The sequence below is a fragment of the Elgaria multicarinata genome, chromosome 3 (assembly GCF_023053635.1).
Source record: "Elgaria multicarinata webbii isolate HBS135686 ecotype San Diego chromosome 3, rElgMul1.1.pri, whole genome shotgun sequence".
Classification (NCBI taxonomy): domain Eukaryota; kingdom Metazoa; phylum Chordata; class Lepidosauria; order Squamata; family Anguidae; genus Elgaria; species Elgaria multicarinata.
The window spans coordinates 138810626-138833906 of record NC_086173.1 but is presented as its reverse complement, the minus strand read 5'-3'; the positions used below and the strand labels follow the sequence as shown (position 1 = coordinate 138833906).

General features: G+C 40.3%; 1 protein-coding gene across 2 annotated transcripts in view; it reads right to left on the bottom strand.

Annotated features, from left to right (window-relative positions):
• CADPS (calcium dependent secretion activator) overlaps positions 1 to 23281 on the bottom strand; it is a 407683-nt gene that overhangs the window by 181924 nt on the left and 202478 nt on the right. For both annotated transcript variants that reach the window (XM_063122067.1, XM_063122066.1), the window contains exons 7-9: positions 17997 to 18108; positions 11639 to 11778; positions 9243 to 9309 (exon numbers count right to left, since the gene is read on the bottom strand). In XM_063122067.1, the coding sequence (XP_062978137.1) occupies positions 9243 to 9309; positions 11639 to 11778; positions 17997 to 18108 (319 nt within the window). The remainder of the gene's footprint in view (positions 1 to 9242; positions 9310 to 11638; positions 11779 to 17996; positions 18109 to 23281) is intronic.

Below are 23281 nucleotides of genomic sequence, written 5' to 3'. Positions count from 1 at the left end.
TAATTTCTACACAAAAAGGTATAGATATATGTTCATTTAATAATGCGGATGCATTATTTCTTAGAAGTTTACCAGGCCTGTGTACTTGTGAACTGAAAGCCCATTCAGTATTGAATGGAGAACATGGTAGTTAGAATGAGATCTCTCCTTCTTAAGCTATTAGGACTAGAACTCTACGAGCAAGAAATGTTTAAGGAATTCTATTTCTTATTAAGCTATTATGGTCTAAGAATCTTTAGAAAAGCTCTAACAACAGAAATATTTATGCCATTTTATGCCAATTATATTTTTATGTGATGCTATAAAAACAAGACCTGGAGCTGACTGTAGTTCAGATCACGAACTTCTTATTGCACAATTTAGAATCAAACTAAAGAGAATAGGGAAGACCCACAGATCAGTTAGATATGAGCTCACTAATATTCCTAATGAATATGCAATGGAAGTGAAGAACAGATTTAAGGGACTAGATTTAGTAGATAGGGTCCCGGAAGAACTATGGACAGAAGTTTGCAACATAGTCCAAGAGGTGGCAACAAAAAACATCCCAAAGAAAAAGAAAACCAAGAAGGCAAGATGGCTGTCTGCTGAGACACTGGAAGTAGCCCAAGAAAGAAGGAAAGCAAAAGGCAACAGTGATAGGGGGAGATATGCCCAATTAAATGCAAAATTCCAGAGGTTAGCCAGAAGAGATAAGGAATTATTTTTAAACAAGCAATGTGCGGAAGTGGAAGAAGACAATAGAATAGGAAGGACAAGAGACCTCTTCCAGAAAATTAGAAACATCGGAAGTAAATTCCAGGCAAAAATGGGTATGATCAAAAACAAAGATGGCAAGGACCTAACAGAAACAGAAGAGATCAAGAAAAGGTGGCAAGAATATACGGAAGATCTGTATAGGAAGGATAATAATATCGGGGATAGCTCAGACGGTGTGGTCAGTGAGTTAGAGCCAGACATCCTGAAGAGTGAGGTCGAACGGGCCTTAAGAAGCATTGCTAATAACAAGGCAGCAGGAGACGACGGTATCACAGCTGAACTGTTTAAAATATTGCAAGATGATGCTGTCAAGGTGATGTATGCCATATGCCAGCAAATCTGGAAAACACAAGAATGGCCATCAGACTGGAAAAAAATCAACTTATATTCCCATACCAAAAAAGGGAAACACTAAAGAATGTTCCAACTATCGTACAGTGGCACTTTTTTCACATGCCAGCAAGGTAATGCTCAAGATCCTGCAAGGTAGACTCCAGCAATTCATGGAGCGAGAATTGCCAGATGTACAAGCTGGGTTTAGAAAAGGCAGAGGAACTAGAAACCAAATTGCCAATATCCGCTGGATAATGGAGAAAGCCAGGGAGTTCCAGAAAAACATCTATTTCTGTTTTATCGACTATTCTAAAGCCTTTGACTGTGTGGATCATAACAAACTGTGGCAAGTTCTTGGTGGTATGGGGATACCAAGTCATCTTGTCTGCCTCCTGAGGAATCTGTATAATGAACAAGTAGTGACGGTAAGAACAGACCACGGAACAACGGACTGGTTTAAGATTGGGAAAGGAGTACGGCAGGGTTGTATACTCTCACCTTATCTATTTAACTTGTATGCAGAACACGTCATGTGACGTGCTGGGCTTGACGAATCCAAGGCTGGAGTTAAAATTGCAGGAAGAAACATTAACAACCTCAGAGATGCAGATGACACCACTTTGATGGCTGAAAGCGAGGAGGAGCTGAGGAGCCTTATGACAAAGGTGAAAGAAGAAAGTGCAAAAGCCGGGTTGCAGTTAAACCTCAAAAAAACCAAGATTATGGCAACTAGCTTGATTGATAACTGGCAAATAGAGGGAGAAAACGTGGAGGCAGTGACAGACTTTGTATTTCTGGGCGCAAAGATTACTGCAGACGCTGACTGCAGCCAGGAAATCAGAAGACGTTTACTTCTTGGGAGGAGAGCAATGACAAATCTTGATAAAATAGTTAAGAGCAGAGACACCACACTGACAACAAAGGTCCGCATAGTTAAAGCAATGGTATTCCCCGTAGTAACCTATGCCTGCGAGAGCTGGACCATAAGGAAGGCTGAGCGAAGGAACTGTGGTGTTGGAGGAAAATTCTGAGAGTGCCGTGGACTGCAAGAAGATCAAACCAGTCCATACTCCAGGAAATAAAGCCAGACTGCTCACTTGAGGGAATGGTATTAAAGGCAAAACTGAAGTACTCTGGCCACATAATGAGAAGACAGGATACCCTGGAGAAGAGGCTGATGCTAGGGAAAGTGGAAGGCAAAAGGAAGAGGGGCTGACCAAGGGCAAGATGGATGGATGATATTCTGGAGGTGACAGACTTGACCTTGGGGAAGCTGGGGGTGGCGACAGCCGACAGAAAGCTCTGGCGTGGGCTGGTCCATGAAGTCACGAAGAGTCGGAAACGACTGAACGAATAAACAACAACAACAACATAAGTATATTTCTAATAAAAATGAAAAATGATCAAAAAGAATTTCCTTTATTAATTCTTGTTAGTACAAAATCAAAATGGAATCCACCTAAAACATTTTTTGCTGTACACTTTGTTTGAAGCGTATTGATCAGCTGTGGGTAGTTAACTAGCAGCCAAAAGTTTCCTAAATGCTGGAACTATGGATTGAAAACACTCAGCAAAGGCCAAATCCAGTATTCTGGTTTAATAGATGAATGCCTGAAACCCCTCACAGAAAACTCCATTCCGTCCCTCTGATGGGCATTCCAATCCTTCTGACCCCAATTTTCTCTTGTCCTCTATCCCCTTCCTCTCCCCCACCACGTTTCCCTAATTTCAGAGCTGTTACCTATGGTGTCTTCATGGAGTAAGTATTCACATTGTTACTCTCTCCCTGCAAGCCTAATTAGACCCTGTGTAAGGTTTTAGCTAGACCTAAGGTTTATCCCGGGATTGTCCCGGGGTCGTCTCTGCCTGTGTGTCATTTAGATGCACAGGGATGACCCCGGGATGATCCTGGGATAAACCTTGGGTCTAGCTAAGGCCTAAGTTATCTAGCACTTACTGCTTTCTTCTTCCCTTTTATTTATTTATTTATTTGTTACATTTTTATACAGCCCAATAGCCGAAGCTCTCTGGGCGGTTCACAAAAATTAAAACCATAATAAAACAACAGTTTTACAGAAACTTCCTCCCCTCCCTTTTCCTATCTAAAATCATTTGCAAGCCTCTCCACTAAATTCAGTCCATATCCCTGTCCCCCAGATTCCACTATAGATTTGATCAATTAGTAGCCAATCCTAACCAAGTTTCATGCATGCAGTCATCAATATATCTCAGTAAGAAGCATGCATTAGATTTGGCTCTTGTCTTGTTGCTGATTCCTAATTTCCAGGAAAGACTCGGGCTCAAAGTCTAAGGCAGCCTTCCCCAACCTAGTGCCCTCCAGATGTGTTGGTACTGCAACTCTCAAAACCCCCAGCCAGTATGGCACTAGATATCAACTCAGCAGTAACCTCTTCCAGTTCCTGCCTACCTATTACACGACCTTAGCGGCCACTGCTACATACGATCCATGTAGGCCTAGCATTCTGCCTCTTCAAAGAACTATATGTTTCGTACATATTTCTGTTCTATCATTAGCATCAAATTCTAGTATTATCTTTAGAATGTAAGATGGCACAATTACCCAATGGCAGTAACATTCATAGGACAACCTTTGTTCTCCTATTATACTATTTTCAAGAATCGAAGCTACCTGGGATATAAGCCATGCAATATTCCATGAATATTTAAAAATAATTGGTGGTCTGTACGTTGCCAGATCACTTCTACATCCTGGCTCACCCAAACTAATATTAGTATTTACCATCCCCTCAAATGCAAAAAAATATATTCAAGTGCATAGTGTTTTTATTTATGCATAATAGGGGGTCCACTCCATATCTTACTTCCTGTTCCTTACTTCATGGTGAGGCAGACATATCCCCCTCTGAGGTATCTTTCTGCAAAGCACCTTGGATGCCTATTAATGTACTGAGAAATCACTGTTCCATTGTAATATTGTCCTCAATGACTGACTCACTCTCTCTCTCTCTCTCTCTCTCTGTGTGTGTGTGTGTGTGTGTGTGAGAGAGAGAGAGAGACAGACAGACAGACAGTGTCCCTGCATGAGTGAAGTCCTTGTCTTCAGATATGCAGTATGTTGCTGCCACCTCCTGGGCAACCATGGAAATTATAACTGACAATTTTCAGACACCTCTTCCAGATGCTCAATCAAACTAATCAGTTCTGAATTAACTACATGAGTGTGAAGTGAGGAATACCAGCTGTATCCTGTATACTGAATTCAGGAATTTCTAGAATATGTAATTGTATCTGAACCAGCATAAGCCCTATTGAGGTGTTCAGTATAACTGGGTAACAAATATATGAAGTGCAGTCAGCTGCACCCACTATGAGCTGACTCCTATGCCAGCCATGCCCCTTGGCTGATACATAATCAGACTTAAAGGGGCCTATGCAACTGTGCCAGCACACATAGGGCTTTCCCCACACCCTTGATCAGTCAGACCATGAAGGGAGGCCTGCATACGTACACACACTCCCTTCAGACTGCTGTCAATTTCATATTGAATGGAGTCTCTGGCAAGACATGCATCAGCATTAGCTTTTGCAATAACCCCTCAATGTGTTTGTGATGAAATGGTATTGGATTTTGTTGTTTAGATGTATACTTGAAAGTTTGGTTGCAGGCTTGATTTACTTTAACAAATCCTTTCTCTTAAATCCAATGGTAAGTTTGGGGAGGTTTTTTTTTTAATATTTAGTTTTTTAATGGTGTCTCCTGATTGGTTGTTCCATTTTCAGTTGGGAGAGATTGGGAAAAACTGTCACTTGATTCAGAGGGGTAGGATTGGGGAATCTGGGCTCTAGATTTGGGGGTTGGTTAGATTTCTCTGGGAGGGAGGTATAAAAATGCTGAAATTTCCTTTTCAATACAACTGTTAAAGATACAGGAGCCCTGTCCTCCTTTTCACATGGTCACCCTAATACTGCTTAAAGTTGGGGGCCAGGCTATCTGAAGGAACGCCTCCTCCCATATGTACCTGCCCGGACCCTAAGGTCATTCTCAGGGGTCCTTCTCCATGAGCCCCTGCCAAAGGAAGTAAGGGAGGTGGCTACCAGGAGGAGGGCCTTCTCTGCTGTGGCACCCCGGCTGTGGAATGAGCTCCCTAAGGAGGTTCGCCTGGCAGCTACATTATATGCTTTCAGATGCCAGGTGAAGACTTTTTTATTCTCTCAGCATTTTAAAAGCATTTTAAAATTTAACAATTTTAACTTTGCTGTTTAAAATTTGTATTTTAAATTTGTATTTCTGCACCGCTGCTGATTTTATCCTGGTTGTGCTTTTATATTGTATTTTAAATCATGTTTTATACTGTTTGTTTTATACTTTGAATGGTTTTAATTTTTTGAATCGCCCAGGGAGCTTCGGCTATTGGGTGGTATAAAAATGCAATAAATAAATAATAAATTCCTAGTTAATTTGAGGTTTGGACATACACCTCATATGACTATATCTAATCTATTCAACACTGAATATTCTTGAACTGGTGTACGAGATACACCTTGTTTGCATGTTGAATCCTAGCAAATTAAAGCCATTCATACATTTTCCACTGTGGAACTATGGTTCTTCGTATATTAGGCAGGCTTCCCAATGATGTCAAATGCCAGGTGAGGCCAAATATGAATGTTCACCTCAGCTCAGCTATTTTTCACTAGATCTTTATCTGTTCTTCTACAGCAGAAGTGGGGAAACGTTTTTATTTCAAGGCCACGGGCTGTATTCCCTTGTGGATAATCTGTTGTGGGCCACATGTCAGCAGTGGGGAGGATTGAAGCCAGAGGTGAGAAGGGTCAGAGCCAAAAATGTGTGGGTCACACTTTTTCTCTTTCTCTTCTTGTCAGGGTAAGGACAGATAGTTCTTGCCAGAGGTCTGCACTGACATGTAGAGTACTTTTGAACATAAGGCGAGGGCTGCAGGTTGCCCACTCCTGCTGTAGGTAAATGTTGCCCTGTCCTGCCCAGACTTTTTTGGGAAGTGAATATAAGCAGCTGGATCCATGCTTCTTGGCATTACCTTTTCATTTTTTTAAAACGGATACTTAAATAATGCTTTGGATCTATGTGAGTTCTTTAAGTTATGCATTGGGAAAGCAATGACCTTTTTTAAGGGGTCTTCCTGAACCTACCACAAGTCCATTTCACTGGGTAAACCAAGAAGTCTAGAAGTATAAGAGAGGGAGTAAAAATGTCACTCTTTTGAGTCCATTCATAGTTCTCTTTCTCAACAGTCCATACCCCACTTTTCTCTAGACCCAAAGACTCGAACACTTAAGTTGTTCCTTTAGCCGAACTTCCCCGTCTTACTATACTCAAGATGTTTACAAATCCCATCATTCCCAGCCTTGCTGACCAGGGATGGTGGAAACTGAAACCAATACATCTGGAAGGCACTAGTTGGTTGGGGAAGGTTGCTTTAGCCTTTCCCCCTAATTGTTGCTTTCTGCTGTACCCTTTCATTCAAGAAAGAACAACTAATGCTAAAAGCCTTCCTCAAAAGCACAGACTTAACTGGTCACTTGGGTCAAGCTCCTGGATCTATCAAAGAGTGGCAGGGATATGAATGAATTTAGGGGGCATCACCAAAAAAGCTCATTTGGCAGCGGCCACCAGCCAAATAGATACTGGAACACCCAAAAGATTCTTGATGCCAGGTCTTAAAGGGTGGGAAGATATACATGAGATGAGGTGACCAGAATTGTATGAAGTATCCTAACTGTGACTGCACCAAAGCTAAGATACTTACAGTCCAGATATTTGAGCTGTGAGATGCTTGGAAGAGCCCCATCTACAGCAGAAATAGTCAGGGAATTTACCAGTGAGAACCACTTACTCGTGCTACAGATTGATCAAAGTTGGGATGGGGAATGCAGCTCCTTTCCAAGAGTTGTTGGGTAGTAGCAGTGTGGAGGAAGGGGGAGGCTCAGTCAGCACCATGATGTCAGTAGCCTATGGCCATGCTGAGGATTGGTACACAATGCCAACTGAACTCTGTCCTGGCTTATTGCCAGCTCCCAACAGCTGCTCTATCAAAACTTCCCTGCAGAAACACTAGTAAATCGCCTAAATATTAACCATTTACCCATATTGGACCTTTTCAGACAACACGCTAAGCCATGGTTAGGCCACTAACCCTTTTGCAGCAAATGGTTAGTCCGCGTGTTTAAACAGTGATTATGTAGCCACCGTGGTTAGGAATAGTCACACGATATGCTAAGGCATCGTTCACATGACGCGCTAAGCCATAATGTTTAGCTCAAAATGCTTAATCACTGTAACTTAGCGCATTGTCTGAACAGAGTCATTGTCACAATTATGTTTCCACTTGTCATATTTAAATGATAAAATTCAGAACAATCATTTATGTACCAGCAAAAAGCCTATTTTTTAGCCTTTAAAAAGGATGGATGGATCAAGAGCAATAAGAGTAATACTTGTATTTATTAAAAGGGCCTAAGCAGTAATGTCTTTCTGTCTGCCTGCCTGTTATCTATCTATCCCATGTTTTCATGCTGCATCTATCTCAAATGCTTCAGAAAGAGGTTCTTGACACTAGTACTCAGTATATTTCTCTGAAAGAGAAAATGAGGAGATAATGATAAGATAATAAGTGATTGGGTTATGGTCTTTGAAGTTCAAAAGCTGTATTTTCCACTTACCACAGTAAGACTTTAATTTAAATGCATTCCTGGCATTCTTCAGCCAGTTACAAGTATTAGTTTGACTTTGCCATGCATTTCCCCTGATTTATGATGCCGTGGACACATTTTCATTCCTAACCTTGGGGTCATATTCTGCCATCACTTTCACACTGCATATTTCAGAATTTACAATGAGATGAATAACAAGTCTGTGCCATGAAATTTGCATGCAATTAGCATTCTGTTCATTTCAGAGGGTAAATTTGCTTACCAGAGTGGTAAGTGATGTACAGAAAGACACACAGCAAAATCACAAGAAAACATTCTATCTACTGGACTTGCTGCCAAACTACATATGTGTATGCATTTCTTTAAATATGTGCCTCTACCAGTGACTAAATGCTTCCCAACAATGGCATTTTTGCAGCCAACACAGACCCCATCTATGCAAGATTCAGTTAATTACACTTTAAAGAAAACTTAAGTCCATTGAGGGGGAAGGTCCATGGTTGAGTACTGAAGGTTAAATTCCCAACACCTCCATTTAGAGACTCTCTTAGCTATTAGGGTCAAAAACAACTCTGCATGATTCCCTCAAGAGCAGCAGCCAATCAGAATAAACAAAAATAGACTACTAAATCTTAGTAAAGGGCAGATTCATTTGTAAATTAATACATATGAAAGCATTCATGGTAGTGTTGGAATCCCACATATCCCTGACATGATTCAATTCAGATTTGAGCTTGTCAAATGATTTCCCGAAAACATATATAAAACTGGGGAGAAAATGCACCATTAATTCTCACTCCAGTTCCTGATATCATTGGGACCACAACTGATCTGTATCTTTCCCCCTTACTCCTGTGACCATGGCGGCTTTTCCTGTGGAAATACTGCCTGCTTCAGCAGCAGTTCTTTCCCCCTTTCTACCCTGTTTAAAAACAACAACACTGCCTGTGATGCTGCTGAATGTCATTACAGAGGCATTATTATGGAGGGGAAACCTGGAGGCTGGAGAAAGAAAGAAGAGCTGTCACAGTAAGCACCCACCACCTCTTGAAACCGGTTGAACCATTTTGGCCCAATCCTTCTGAAACTCATTCCCTGTTTTAGCTAGGGCTGTGCACTACCTCGGGTCGAGGCCCCGAATCCGAGGCGAGGCAGGCTGATTTGGCCCGCTTTCCCTCGGTTCCAGCTCAGCCCGAGGCGCCCTGAAGCCGAAGCCGATCAGCTCCGAAGCTTCAGGGTGCCTCGGGCCAGTTCGGAACAGCACTGGGCGTTCCTTACAAAGCTTATAGGTTTGTCTATGGCTACTTAGGGTGAGATTTGAACTGTAGATTCCCACCCCTCCACAGCTCACCACTTTTAACCACTTCTAAGCATTTTATATTTTCATAGAGTTAAACAGTTCTCAGAACAGAGCTAGCAAAGCCACCATGTGGCATTAACATAAAAAACAAAGAGAACCTTTTTTATTGAAATATTACCTGGACCAGCACAAAGAACCTTTTCTTCCACCTCTTCCAGACATTTTTGCCAATGGCCCACAAATACCTACAGAAGATGCAGAGGTCATTTCACTAGACAATTTTTTTTAAAGAATAAGATCATGTTGAACTTCAGGTAATACTTATTTCAGTTCCTGAACAACAAAATAAAGTTATAACAATTTCTACAGGCTTAGCTGTGTTAATCATTCATTTATTTGCTTGTTTGTTTATATTTAGTTATTACATTTCTAATCTACCCAGTAACTAAAGTTCTCTGCGCAGATCTACTGCAGGAAAAACAAGAAAAGTAAAAGTAAAGTTGGAGTGAGAGATATGGGCAGGGCTTAAATTGTGCCAAGGCTCACTAGATCTCTGTGACACTCAGAACCTGTTTTGAGTGTCACAGTTCAATTAAGAGCTCAAGATGTAGACATGCTGCCATTCTCCAAGGCATGGATATGAGCAAACCAGAAAAATGAAGTTAACTGAGGTGAACATATTTTGAATCATACAGTATGTTCAATGTGGATCTAAGCTTTTTCGTGCATCAGAATTTTGGGGGGAAAGGTATCGGGTTCTGCTTTTTTGTTCTCACAGCATGAAAAATATTTCTACTTCATTTCACACATTGCTTTAAAACCACACTTCCCTTTCTCTGGGATTATCTCAGTGTAGGAAACAGAAATGTGTGAAGCAGCCCTGACAGTTCCACCATTAAATTTTGACTCCAAGGCCTGATGGTGTAAACCAGTCTCCTTTGCCTGTGTAGGCACATTGCTATCATGCCAGAGAGCATATGCTAGAGCACTAACACTGCAGAAACAGCAGCTGAAGGCCTGGTTTAAATGAGATGCTGGGCACATGCAAGCCAGGGCACTTTTTCCTGCCTGCCTAATGTCACGTTTAAGTCAGGCCCAAATCTATGCAGATAAAATTGACAGGCATTTGGCCTACGTGTCATACATTTATGCATAATTTAGCAGAAACATACTAGGATGCATTATTTATGGCTTGATCAAAAGTCCTATGAAGTTAGTGAAAAAATTGTAAATGACTTCAGAGAGGTCTGGAGCATCAAATTTGTAAGAACAGGGCAGATGGCTTAATCATTTAAATGTACTGAAGACTTCAGAATCAACTGTGAGTCAAAAGGAAATGTGACAAAAAGCCAAAGCTAATTAGCTTCTAAGGAAATGAAATATCAGTGCTGAATGAATCTCTACAGAGGATGATCTAAAAACTCAGATTGGTCAGCAACTTATTCCAGATGGTGTAAGAGAGGTAGCCACCATCCTTGGAAGCGATCATAGCCTGTTCCTAGAATTTGGATTTGTAAGACTGCCCCATTCCAAAATGCATAGGGTTTGATAATAAAACTTTTTTTTCACTGGCACCGTTCAGAACATGTTCACTTTCTATTCTGTTTTGATGCTTCTCTTCTGTTTTTGTTTATCCCAGCAATATTTCTAAAAATTAATATGATGGTTTGCTTGACTTAACAGGGTTAAATTTTGGACAGGAACCAAAAGGTACTCATATAGCATGGAACCATAATTTTGACCTGTTTTGTTTGCTCCTAGGTGCTAAGGAATTGGCCATGGAAGTACTCTGAGTTCAATGTGGAATTGATTTTATTTCATGGACAATAGGTAGAAAATCTTTCTGCAAGAGGTAATTTAATTCAGAAGATAGCAGGATAAAACTGGAACAGAGTTCCAATTTATGCTTTGTCATGCATTTACTAGATGGATTTGGGCATTTGGTCCTACTTCAAAGGTTTGAAAAGAGGATACCTGAAACAGAAATCTGAAATACAGCCTAATGAAAATAATTTACAAGCAAATAGTGCTTTGGAAACTTAAATTACTTTCTATTAAAATTAATTCTAACCTTTAGTCCTAGCTGCACTTTCCTCTTATGAATTTTTTTTTGGGGGGGGGGGCAAATTTTCATCTCCCTGTAAGTAATGATTATTTCTATGAATGTTCTTGTTACACAGCAAAGAGACTGCTATTCTGAGAATTCAAATTCTCTTCTTCTTCTTCTTCTTCCTCTTCTTCTTCTTCTTCTTCTTCTACTACTACTACTACTATGATGTCCTTTCTCACATAGTAAAAAAAGAACAAAATTCCTGGTAAATTCTGAACATATATAGAGTTGGAATTAAAATGTTAGGCTGGTTTTCACTAGCCATTTGTTTTAAAATAGTAAAAAGGTTGTTGCTGTTTTTAAACATCAATTATGTTTACAATTAAAAGGCAAGATCTACTGCTTTATTTTTTTAACCTTAGTAAACCCAGGGAGAAGAAGGCAAAGCCTCACATTCTTTATCTTTTGTAATATACCTGGAAGAAAAGTGAAATATGCCAACATGTAATCACAACATTACTTACCCAGAATGCTTCATGTTTTGAGGTTTATCCATTCGGACTGCAAGTTTGATTTTCAGATCCTGATCAGGGCAGTTTTTGGAAACAGTCATTTTGTGAAACTCTGATTGTTTTGGGCTGTTTGGTGTAGGATGAAGAACAACCTGAATGAGATAAGGACAAACTTTAACATGCTGAGATTTAAAGAGAACATAAGGGCAAGAGATTAACAGTGCAGTCCTATACATGTTTACTCAGAAGAGGAAAGTCTCAGTTAGGTGTGTATAGGATTGCAGCCTTAGAGAGGAATAAAATTTGATCTTCACTTTCACAATGGTATCGTAACAGGATAGTAGAATAAATAAATAAATAAATAAATAAATAAATAAATAAATAAATAAGTGCTTCCAAATGGACTGTTTCTAGCATAGCAACCAGAAGGCATTGTGTACCTATTCTGTCTTTCCGTCTTTAACACACACACACACACACACATTTGGAAAGGAAAAAGACAGAAAAAGTGGTGGGAAAACAAAGGAGGGATTTGAGTGGAAGATAATAATGTCTGGATCCCCTGTACAATTCCGTAAATGAGGCAAAGAGATGGTAAGCAGCCTCTAGACTACTGTCTGTGGTGTTTTATATTGAATCTGTTCATGCTAAGAACATATGAACATGCTGGATCAGACCAAGGGTCCATCTAGTGTAGCACTCTGTTCACGCAGTGGCCAACCAGCTGTCGACCAGGGACCAACTACATAGGAAGGAGGTAACAGATTGCATAAACAATTTCATCTGCACTTTCCTTTATTCAGGGGCATACTTTCTTGAAGAGTGGGGAGAACTAGCACAAAGAAGGACAGTGGATCTTCATAGAGCTAGAGTGGGGAGAGCTTCTTGCTAGGCAGATCAGAGATTCCAAGGATGTGATTTACTTCAAGCATATAAGCTCAGATGTGTACCCAGAACATACTTCTCACCATCATAATTTTAATGAGGAAATAGATTTGTATATACTTTTCTTTGTCCAAGCTCTTTCCACTGAAGTAGATGACCATGTTTTCAAATTACTCTCCACAATCTTGAACTTAATCACATAACGAAAGCTCTGATGATCAGGTAGAAGATTCTGCACCATACTTCACACTCTGTCTGAGACTCTGCGTATGTAAATTGTAGAATACAAAGATAATAGCTACAACCTGGAATCACCACCCTTGCTTGAACTGCAGGCAAATCATAAGGAGAGATTTTATCATGACCTCATTTTATTGGGGAATGGAGTACATCCATGAAATATTAGAGCTTGTTATTAAAATCAATATATTTCAGTTGGCCATGAGAAATTTAAGCATATATTACTAGGAAGAAGACTGTGCACTACTTGAAATTCCTATAAGAGCAGAAGTAAAAAAAGACGACCCATTAAATATGCCCAAGAGGAACATAAAAAGCATAATGCATGGCTGTTAGTATGTTAATAATAAATGCAGCTGTTGACAGTTGCAACATAAAAGGCTGAAAAACAATTAAGCCTATGTGTAATGGAGAGAGGTTCATTTTATTGGATGAAATACAGCTAACCTTTAAACTAGACTTAAAGCTAATCCAAGGAGAAGCAGTCTAAATAATATAAACAAAGTACACTATGGAAATAACACTGAATTAAAAACTATAGAAGGTTATGAAGATGATTCAGATGTTTGTGCTTTGACATTGTTGAAAATGTAATTAATCAGGAAAATTACCCTAGCTTTCATTAATACACTTTTCTGAAATACACTGTTTTCTGTACATAATTTGTTTTTTCTGTTGAGGTTCCTAAATTCTGGCAACTGTTTTTTTCCAGTTCAGCTTGTTCCAATATGTCAGGACATACAACCTCATTATTAAGCTTCTGCACCAAGATTAATCTCCTCATAATACATGAACCTTAAGGACATGTACTTCCATTACTCAGATGACTTCTTTTTCCTGACTAGCTATATTTGCCTAATACTGACACTCAGTTTCAGCTTCCTAATATTCTATTGATCTACTGATTTAACTGACTCTGGGCAGTATCCATTTACATAATTCCATTACTGCTAGTGACGTTGTGCTACTGGAAACCAACCCTGGTCAAGTGGAAACTAGAGTTTGCTAGGAAAACACATGTGGAGCATAGAATGGGGTGGAGAAAGTGGTTGTGCAGCTACAAGTCTGGCCAGTATGAGGTACTTCCCATGGTGTGTGTGTGTGTGTGGCTATGGTGGAGTCTTCTGCCTGCTTGGATGGTGATGAAGCAGGCAAGTCCTACTCATGACGAGAAGCACCAATTTTCTGGCTTGGCTCTGGGCCTTCTGGCACTGCATTCTATGCCACACTCTGTTTAGCTAGGACTCGGGGAAAGTATCTCTTGCTGACAAGATGTCTGGTGGTGCTACCACTTTTGCCACCTCACTCCCCTCTATGTGTTTCCCTAGCAAGTTCAAGCGTTGGTTTCTGCCAGTGCGTCATGAGCGGTAGTGGAATTGCAATATTGGATACCACCCTACCATTCTTTACTTCTGTAACAGGATTATAACATAAGCTATCAATGACTACTAGTCCTCATGGCTATGTGCTACCTTGCAGTAAGGCTATATATACCAGTTGCTTGAGAACATGGATACCAGTGTCCTGCTTGTGGCTCCATGGTCAACAGCTGGTTGGCCGCTGTTTGAACAGAGTGCTGGACTAGATGGACCCTTGGTCTGATCCAGCATGGCTTTTCCTATGTTCTTACTTATTGTAGAACTAATTATTATTTAAATATGCAACTCAGAGTCATTGAGGTCAACATAAAGCTTCCTCTGTCTCCAGAACTTACTCTGCTATGTCTTAGAAATCTCTCCCCCACCCCATTTTTATTCATTCATGATATCAATGATCTGGTATATATAAATTCATTTGAGTCATATGTACTCTGAAGGCATCTCCTCCCTTTTTGCCCATTATAATCTGATGGTCAAGAAAAGAGATCTCTTAAGTCTTTTCTCTATCATCACGACCCCCAGTACGCAGTGGAGAATTCTGATGAGGTCAAGGCACAGTCTACTTCTTTGGTGGTGAGGAAATCAGTGCCTTATTCAGAGCCCTCTTGGCCAGAGGACACAACCCTGTCATCATCACAGCTTGGCAGAACCCCCATCCCAGTCTCAGGCCATGCTCTTTTAACAATCCAGGAGGGGCAGATCTGACCACAAGTATTGTCAGCCTACATAAGGCCTCAGTTGGCTTTAGCTGCCTGATGAGACATCCTTCTATTGTCCTAGTAGGAGAGAGTTCCTGTCCCACTCAGAGCTATTCAAAGTCCTATGTTCCCTTAGATCCATCTTCCTGCCACAATCTTGTTACTAGTTTCTCCTGAGAACCTCAAAAGGCCACAGAACAGGACACCTATAGTATGTCTTATAAGAACTCTGGAAGTTTGTAAACAATTGTTTTCTACAATTGCCCAAAAGTCTTCCCTGGAAATCAAGTAAAGTTTGAACATGACTTTCATTCATATTTCACGGATAAGACATGTCCATATGAGTTGGCATTTGGTGGCTATACTGGGTCCATTTTACATTTCTAAACTTGTAAAGCACTGGATCTATCAAGCCCAGGCCTACACAACTTGATTGAGCTGGAGCTCACCAGCCATTCATTACAGCTTGCTATTTGCTTGATTTCCCCCCATCTCATTTTTCCTTCTGGGACGTCACACGGCTGTTAATATGCTGGGGGGAGGATCGCGGAAGCAGGTAAGTCCACGATCATTCTCCCTCCCTTAGGTGTAGACAAGCCCTTAGATGTGCTCAGCCTCCCATCCATGAAACTCTTCTAGCTTGTTGAAATTTGTGTTTTTCCCCTTGAAATTCCTTGGATATTTTGCTTGAGCCTTCTAAATTGCCTATAAATCTCATTTTAGTCAACATTTAGTGACAATTCTTGATATAGTCTGTATCACAATTATTTTGCATGACATCCACATTTATCCGGCTCCCCTAAGGTGTTTATTTATTTTGACAACAATCTGCTTACTCTGCTAGGAGTGGTACTTAATTCTTAAAATGAGTTCAAGACGCGATTGAAAGTAATGACAGTTGGTCTGACAGCCTTGCCACTAATTCTAGATATGTAAGAGCTAATCACAAAATCTAAAGCTATTATTGCTTTCATATGTAACAGGACTGAGTGTTGGTACTGAAAACAATTGGACTCTGGTGGATTGCGGGTTTAATTAAACCCTGTATGCTGGTGAATGTAAGAAGTATAGAACAGAGGAATAAAAGATTCTGTCTGGTAGTTCAATCAATTAGTAAGAAAGAAAATAGATGTGCCTTCTATCCAGTATAGGGATGATTCCATACATCAGGGGTTCCCAATCCTTTTGGAGCCAAAGGACATTTGGGAATTTGAGGAACTGCTGTGGTCACCGCCACAAAATGGCTCATATGGTGGAAGTGGCTAGTCACATAATGGCTACTGGGGAACCTAGCTAGTAAGAAGTGTGCTAAAGAGTTGTGTGTGTGTGTTTGTGTGTGTGTATAAGACAGGAGAGAGAGAGAGAGAGAGAGAGAGAGAGATGCTAGAGGCTGGAAGGGAGGGGGAAATAGCAAGGCAAAGGGGTTGAGGATAGAGAAAGAACAAGTCTAGAGACTGGGGGTGGGGAGAGAGAGAGAAAAAACAGGAAAGGTCTGTGTAGGTGAAAGTCTGGATGGGCTCAGAAAGCAACCCTTTCCTTATCTGCCCATCTGCCAATAGTCAATTTGCAGCAGGTGCAAGGAGAGGAAAGAGAACCTGGTGCCCTAATGTTTTTCAAGGTTTGCATTAAAAATAAAGATTTAAAGGGGGCAGGGAATGGAGAGCTTATACATAGTGAAGTCAAATGAAAGGGCTCCTTCCTTAGTGAAAGGAAAGTGAAGGCACCTTTGATAGTGAAGGCATTTGCCAGTTTCTCAACCTTAAAAGGACCTCACATTTAAAGAGATGGATGCACTTTTATGTCTCATACTAAAATAAGTGAAAACCAGAGGGGGGTGGGTGAGGAGAAAACAGAGGCAGACAGAGAATTCATTGGCAATTATGTCTGCCACCAAGATAAAGTGTGCAGCTGCAGGTTCTGTGGGGGGAAAAATCAATGATGGCTAACTTAAGTGTCATAAAGCAACAGAGAAGGAACATTCAGGAGCGCTGTGTGCCTGTGGCTGATAGCACTAGGGAACAAGCAGAATCACAAGAATGGGAATTGGTATTACGAACTTCAGCAGCTGGGGGAGAAAGGGACAAGCTGCAATTAATTCAGCAGGGAGTCTATTTCCAAACTAAGTATGTAAAATTATTTACAAATCAGCCAACTGACAAACAAAACAATTTCCCCCAAATCCACAGCACACCCCATGTATCCCAGATTGTTAACATGAAGCATTCTTTACTACAGCCCTCTGTTAGCTGCAGCTGAGGTAAATTGTTAACAGCCTCAGGGGGCGGCAATTGTATTTCTACTCTAAAACAAACATACGGAAGAGGCTATCATCCATTGGTAGTAGTTATATGTGTGGACGTCTGTTTTGATTTTCCATCCTCACCTTCCATCACCACACACATGCACACCGCCCACTCCAGGAACTTGGCTTGTCTGAGGTAAAATCTGTGTTTGACTAGTAAAGCAAAATACCAGTGCTTCTATTGGAGGGTCTTCTGTTAGGGTAGATAGGCTAAGGTAAGCAAACCATTCAGTAGCCAAGCACTTATATATGGTATTATATTTTCGGCTTTCAGTTGCCGTGCTGTTAGTTTCTTTCACAATGTTAAATAAAGTTTACTTCAGTGAACCTTTGTCACTAAGTGTGGTGACGGATACATGCTACAAATTCTGCTACATAATAGTAATCTGTTAAGACACCTCTGGGCCTTTTTGTAGGGGGGCTTCACCATTTTATATGCAATCCATATCTTCTTTGTTTGAAGCAACGGCCTCAGTCAGTCACTTCTCTGAGGCCCTTTACTGATGGTGATGTGTATAAAAGAGAATTCTAGCTCCTACTTCCCCTAACTGGAAAGCTTGTCTTTTTGCTTTCAATCTCTGCTATAGTTCCTATTCTGCAAATGTGCATTTGTGTGTGTGTGTGTGTGTGTTTTTCCAATAGCTGCCAAAATATTCCTTCCTTGTTCGGGGATGTTTGGCCAGCTGTAATTCTGCCAGTAAAGTTATGCCAGCAATGAGATACGAAATGTTCTAATTTCAATCACTGCAGGGTAGAAATTCTGTGTTCTTCTTTGACTTGGATTTTATAAAATGGCTACTGGTGATGCTTCTAAGAAGGCTTTGACCATCCTGTAAACAAAACTGGAAAGGTTTCACTGCCCTTACCCGCCCAAGTTCTTTGTCTTCTAATGCCAGCACACCGGTGCTCTCCGTAAACAGCTTCACCTTCACTGCTGGAAGGGCGTGCGTTGTGGTAAAGTCACCCTGAGTCCCCCAGCTGTGAAAATATCCACAAGAAAAGCATTAGAAAAGAAGCAAAGCCTGCTAACTCAGCACTGTCACCTTGGGGTGGAAAAGGTTAACGTGAATGTCGCCAGCTGTCATAGGCATTAAAAAAAGCAACAGGAGCGACATTGTGTTAATTAATTAACTTGGTAAGAAAAACCGTAAGACAACAGCTCAAGCAATGCCACAAAGCTTCCTCTGGGAGGGCAACAGACTAGTACGAACCCAAAGCTTGAAAAAACACACACCTTTACTTTTGTATATTTTACAAGTCAGTAAAATGAAGAGTGATGGAAAAAAATTGTACTCCAACTTTGCATATTGGCTGCAGAGCCATCTGGATAGCTAGTTACTCCCTATTACTGTAGCATCTGAGTAGTTAAAAACAATCAATAGGACTCTAGAAGCACACAGTGAATACAAATTTGCCCACACTCCTATGCGAAGGAATCCCATAATCTTGACTCACAATAAATGTAAACTCGGGGGCGGGGGGAGTACAGAAGTATAGATTTTACAAATTTATAAAATTTACTGAGCTTTAATAAAGATTCAAAATTGTGTTTATATACAATATGGATTATTTTGGCAGTGTAGCAGTGAAGGGTGAGGAAAAAGAAATGGAGGGGAGAAAATGACAATGTTGGGGCACCCCACAGAGGAAATGCTACTGAAATCAGTGACTATTGCATTTACACATTTGAATCAATGGGACTTTAAAGTTTAGGTGCATCAGATAATAAGATCATAACATATAAAATGACGAGGGAAAATATGAGGACATCAGAAATCTGGGAAAACAGAATGAAGGATCCTGATGAAAGACAAGGTGTTGTACCAGGTGTTCTCTGGAGATGTTCTAACCCTATTATTCTGTCAACACAGACTGCTGATAGTTTTGCATGCAAAACAATAAGACAGATAAGTATAAATAGTGAATAAATAGAACACTTTGAATATCACAGAGCACTTGAGGGGCTTTCCTGCCTGCCTCTCTAGCAGATTGGAAAAGAATGTTTATTTATTTATTTATTTATTTATTACATTTATATACCGCCTCATAGCCAAAGCTCTCTGGGAGGTTTACAAAAGTTAAAAACAAAAAGTTAAATGTTCTCTCCTTTGTATCAGTTCTAACTTAATATTCATCAAATACAGAACAGAGAGTATTTAAGCTATTAATAAAAACAATTTATAATAGAGAAAGATGAGATGGGAAGGAAAGAAGAAATATAACACTCAGAAAATATGTTTTAAATGCGAAATGTATGAAGTTACATTCTAACGGATTACAGTTAGTGAAGAAGAATGTGGAATACGGATATGCAATGATGTTTCAAATTACCTCATATAATATGTTTGGAATAATTTCATAGCAGCACTATGGGCATAATCCATCCCTAGCATGTGTGCAACTCCGAACAAGTGTAGCTTGGGTCCTGGGTTGGAGCAGGGCTATTGGATCTACACATTCATCTATGCTCCAGCACTAGCGTTAATGATGTTGTGCTAGCATAAAATAGTGCTGATGTAAGTAGTGCTTGCTGGGGCGATGGGAAAAAGTGGCGGTTTTAGTGGCAAATTTTTGCTTTCCCCATCGTCCTATTGTGCAAGTGCTAGTTTACAAAAGCACAACATCATTAGCACTGGTGCTGGGGCACAGTTGGATCCTACCCATGGGATGTGCAGATTATTTCCCTTAGTCATGGTGGGGAGAGAAAGAAGTTCTATTAAGCTGGCAGCTTTCCCCACGTTGCCCTTCAGATATTTCCTTCAGATGTTTTGTACTATAACTCCTGACAGTTGACTAGGTTGGCTGGGACTGATTAAAACTGAAGCCCAAAACATATGGACTTCAGCTGGGGGAAGGTTGAGCTATGGGGATCCCCCTCTTATGTATTCAAACCAACATGAATGGGAAAGAGTTGGATCATATCATCATAAACGATAAAAGACTATTTAATATGAATGTACTAAGATGCCTTATGCTGAAACAGATCAGTGGCTCTCCAAGTTCTCAGGCAGAGCTCTTTTCCAGCAACTGCCACCTTGGGATCATTTAAATGGAGGTGTCAGAGATTGAACCTGGTATCATCTGCCTGCATTGCAGTGTTCTACCACGAAGCTCTTGCTTCTTCAAACTTCCAACGCATTGCTTTAAAAACCAAATCAAATCTGGGTTTCCTGCATTAATGCACGATTCACCCTGATTTTCACCCTGTAACACTTCCTGTAAATCTCTTGTAGATTTGGATAGAATATTATCTATCATTTCTGATAATTTTATAGTACTTCTTAGAGTTCTTTGGCATTTTAATGTATTTATTATCCTCAAAGAAGGTATCAGGCTACTGAGCCATTTTCAGGGTCTAAATTTGGGTCTCTGACACCCAATACCATCTAAAATTATGGTCACCATTGCCAAAGAGGAAACTCCTTAATGGCTACATTTCAAGATGAACAGCAAGTAAAAGATATTTTTCTTTCCCAAATTTAGAAGGAGGTTGAGTCTGTTGCTTTGTGCCATGCAGGGGAAATCGACTCTCAAAGAAACACCCCTGAAGAGAAGATTCAAGAGAGGGGAAGATTTGGCTGGCCAGCTTGCGTGCTGTGGGAGGTTAAGCGCTCAGAGGGCTTTGGAACTCCTAACTCCACACAAGCATGTACTGGTTAAGCATTTTTAAGTGCTGTTGACTGCTATGGGAGAGAGACTGCTATAGTTACAGTGAGTTAAACATGCTGAAAATGGACACATTTGTACATTTTACTCAAGCTGCTGCTTGGCATACATTACTTTCAAATTTTGAAGATGTACTTTATTCAGGCTTTTCATTGATTTGGTGAAATTCTGGGCAGTAATTTAAACTAGTGCTGTGCTGAAAATTTGGATTATTCCATTTTCGGCATTCGTGAGTGGGTGTGTGAGGGGGAAAAACAAAAACTCTGGTGAAAGAGGCAGGGAGAGATTTTTTTTTATGCCTCTTTTGCAGGGAGTGGGAGAATTTCAGAGAATTTTCTCCCTGGGGAGGGGGACAGGGTCTCTATATAACTTTTTAAGTGTAGGAACTTTTGAGAGGTCTTTTCTATTTTGTAAAGAACACCCCAGGTCCTTGCAGGAGAGGGTGAGGTTACCTGGTCTCCAATAGGCATTCATTAAGAATTTCCAGGCTCCTCCAAACGGGGATGGTTTTTTTAAAAAATAAATAAATAGAAAGAAGGCCCTTAAACACCTGGCTACCCTTTTAAAAGGTATGCGGAAACTCTGTCCCCCTCCCCAAGGAGAAAACTCTATAAAATTCTTTCCCTCCCTGAGAAAGAGGCAGAAAAAACAATGCCTCTTTTGCAGGGAGAGGAAAAGGTTCCCAAAATAGGGGGCAGGATTTGGCACAGCACTAGTTTAAACATTATCAAGGTTTTTTTCTGCCTCATGAAAGCCTATGGCAGCAACTGCTGGCAAAGTTATGTTGGGCATGCTCAATTTCATACTGAAGCTAGAATGCTGCCAGTACACCCCAGTGATTTGAATTCCACTGTTCCTGCCAAAATTCTGATAGTACCAGAATGGTTAGGAGGGGTCGGCGAAAACTAACAACTGAGATAAGAGAGAGGCAATTTTTGATGGCTGAGGGAATCATTCTCACTGATTGACGGATCACTGATGAAGAGAGGGAGAAAAAGAAAAAAAGTTGCTCTGGAATCCTGTGCAGGCTTATTCAAAAGTAAACTATCCTGAACAGACAAATACATCTATTAATTTGTACATATGCTTAGTTAACACTTCTTTCAGTTTAGTTTTTTTAGTTTCTTGTTTTTTCCAGAATACTGTAATAACAAATTTCCTTTTTTTAAAAAATGAGAAAATTCAACAATCACTGCCAGTTTAAAACCAGACTTAAAGCTATCTCATGTGAGCTTAATCTCACAAAGCCAGGAAAATGAAAGCTAAGGCTAATGCCTTAACAGATATATACTGTGATCATTAATGATGTTGTGCAATGTCACAAATTATGCTTTCTTGGGTCAACTCATAGCAAGATTCCTCTAGTAATACAGTAAGGTTCAGATGCTTGATAAAGCAATACAGGACCAGGACAATGTGGGGCATGTTTGCGGGTCCCAAGCACTCCAATCCCCATCCGCACCCCAGCTGGATTCGGCCTGGAAGACCTAGGAAAAGTGTGGGTGCATGGTGAATAAATTGTAAGCTAGCACAATTTGTGACATTGCAAAATGTCTTACTGGTGTTTAACTCTGGTCTTAAACCAGCAGGTTTTTTGATCAATGAATATAGGTGAAATTGAGTTTAACAATTCATAGCAGACTTTCCCTCTCTAGCTCTGAGGAGAACACAGGGAACTTTTCATTATAGGTGTAATGGATTTTCAATAATCTTCACAGCTCATTTAATTTTGTTTCCTGAACTTTCAAGCTGTGCTACCATTTTTTTAAGCAAATGGTGCATTTGTTCTCATGAAGGTAGCGAGTTCTCTCCTCTCCCCATCTCTCACTTAATGAAACGTACATAGAGCTCAATAAATCCTGAGAAAATGGCCATAATATTGCTACTTTGTTCAAAGAGGTGCTATAAGAACTGCAAAATTAAAATACAAGGAACATTGTCAACCTATTCTGTGTGTTGTCTACTGCCTTCTCCATACCCAAAAGCTTATCACAGAAGGAAATAGCAACACTCTAATGCATGAGTAGGTTGGGCCAGGTATATTGCCAAGCAGCTCAGTGTCAAGGACCAGTGGACAATGATGCGGCCAACATAATCTAGACTCAAATGTGCCGCAAATATAAAGGGGAAACTAGAAACCATGTGCAATCAGGTGGTTCCAGATTAGTGCTGTACCAAACCCAAGCTACTACTTTCAAGATCTCCCCCCTCCCTGTGTAAAGGCCTCTTTCATAGGGATGGGGAGAATTTCAAATACTTTTCTCATTGGTGGAGGGGACAGGGATTCTGTTTCTCTTTTTAAGTGTAGAAGGTGAGTAAGCGGTCTTCTTTCTATATTTATTTGTTTATTTGTTTGTTTGTTTCATTTGTATATCGCCCTCTGGGCAGTTCAATTAAAATAAAAACACTTAAAACCAATATACAAAAAATAAAAACCACAAAGCATGCAAAATGCATATACATTTAAAACCACTATAAAGATTTT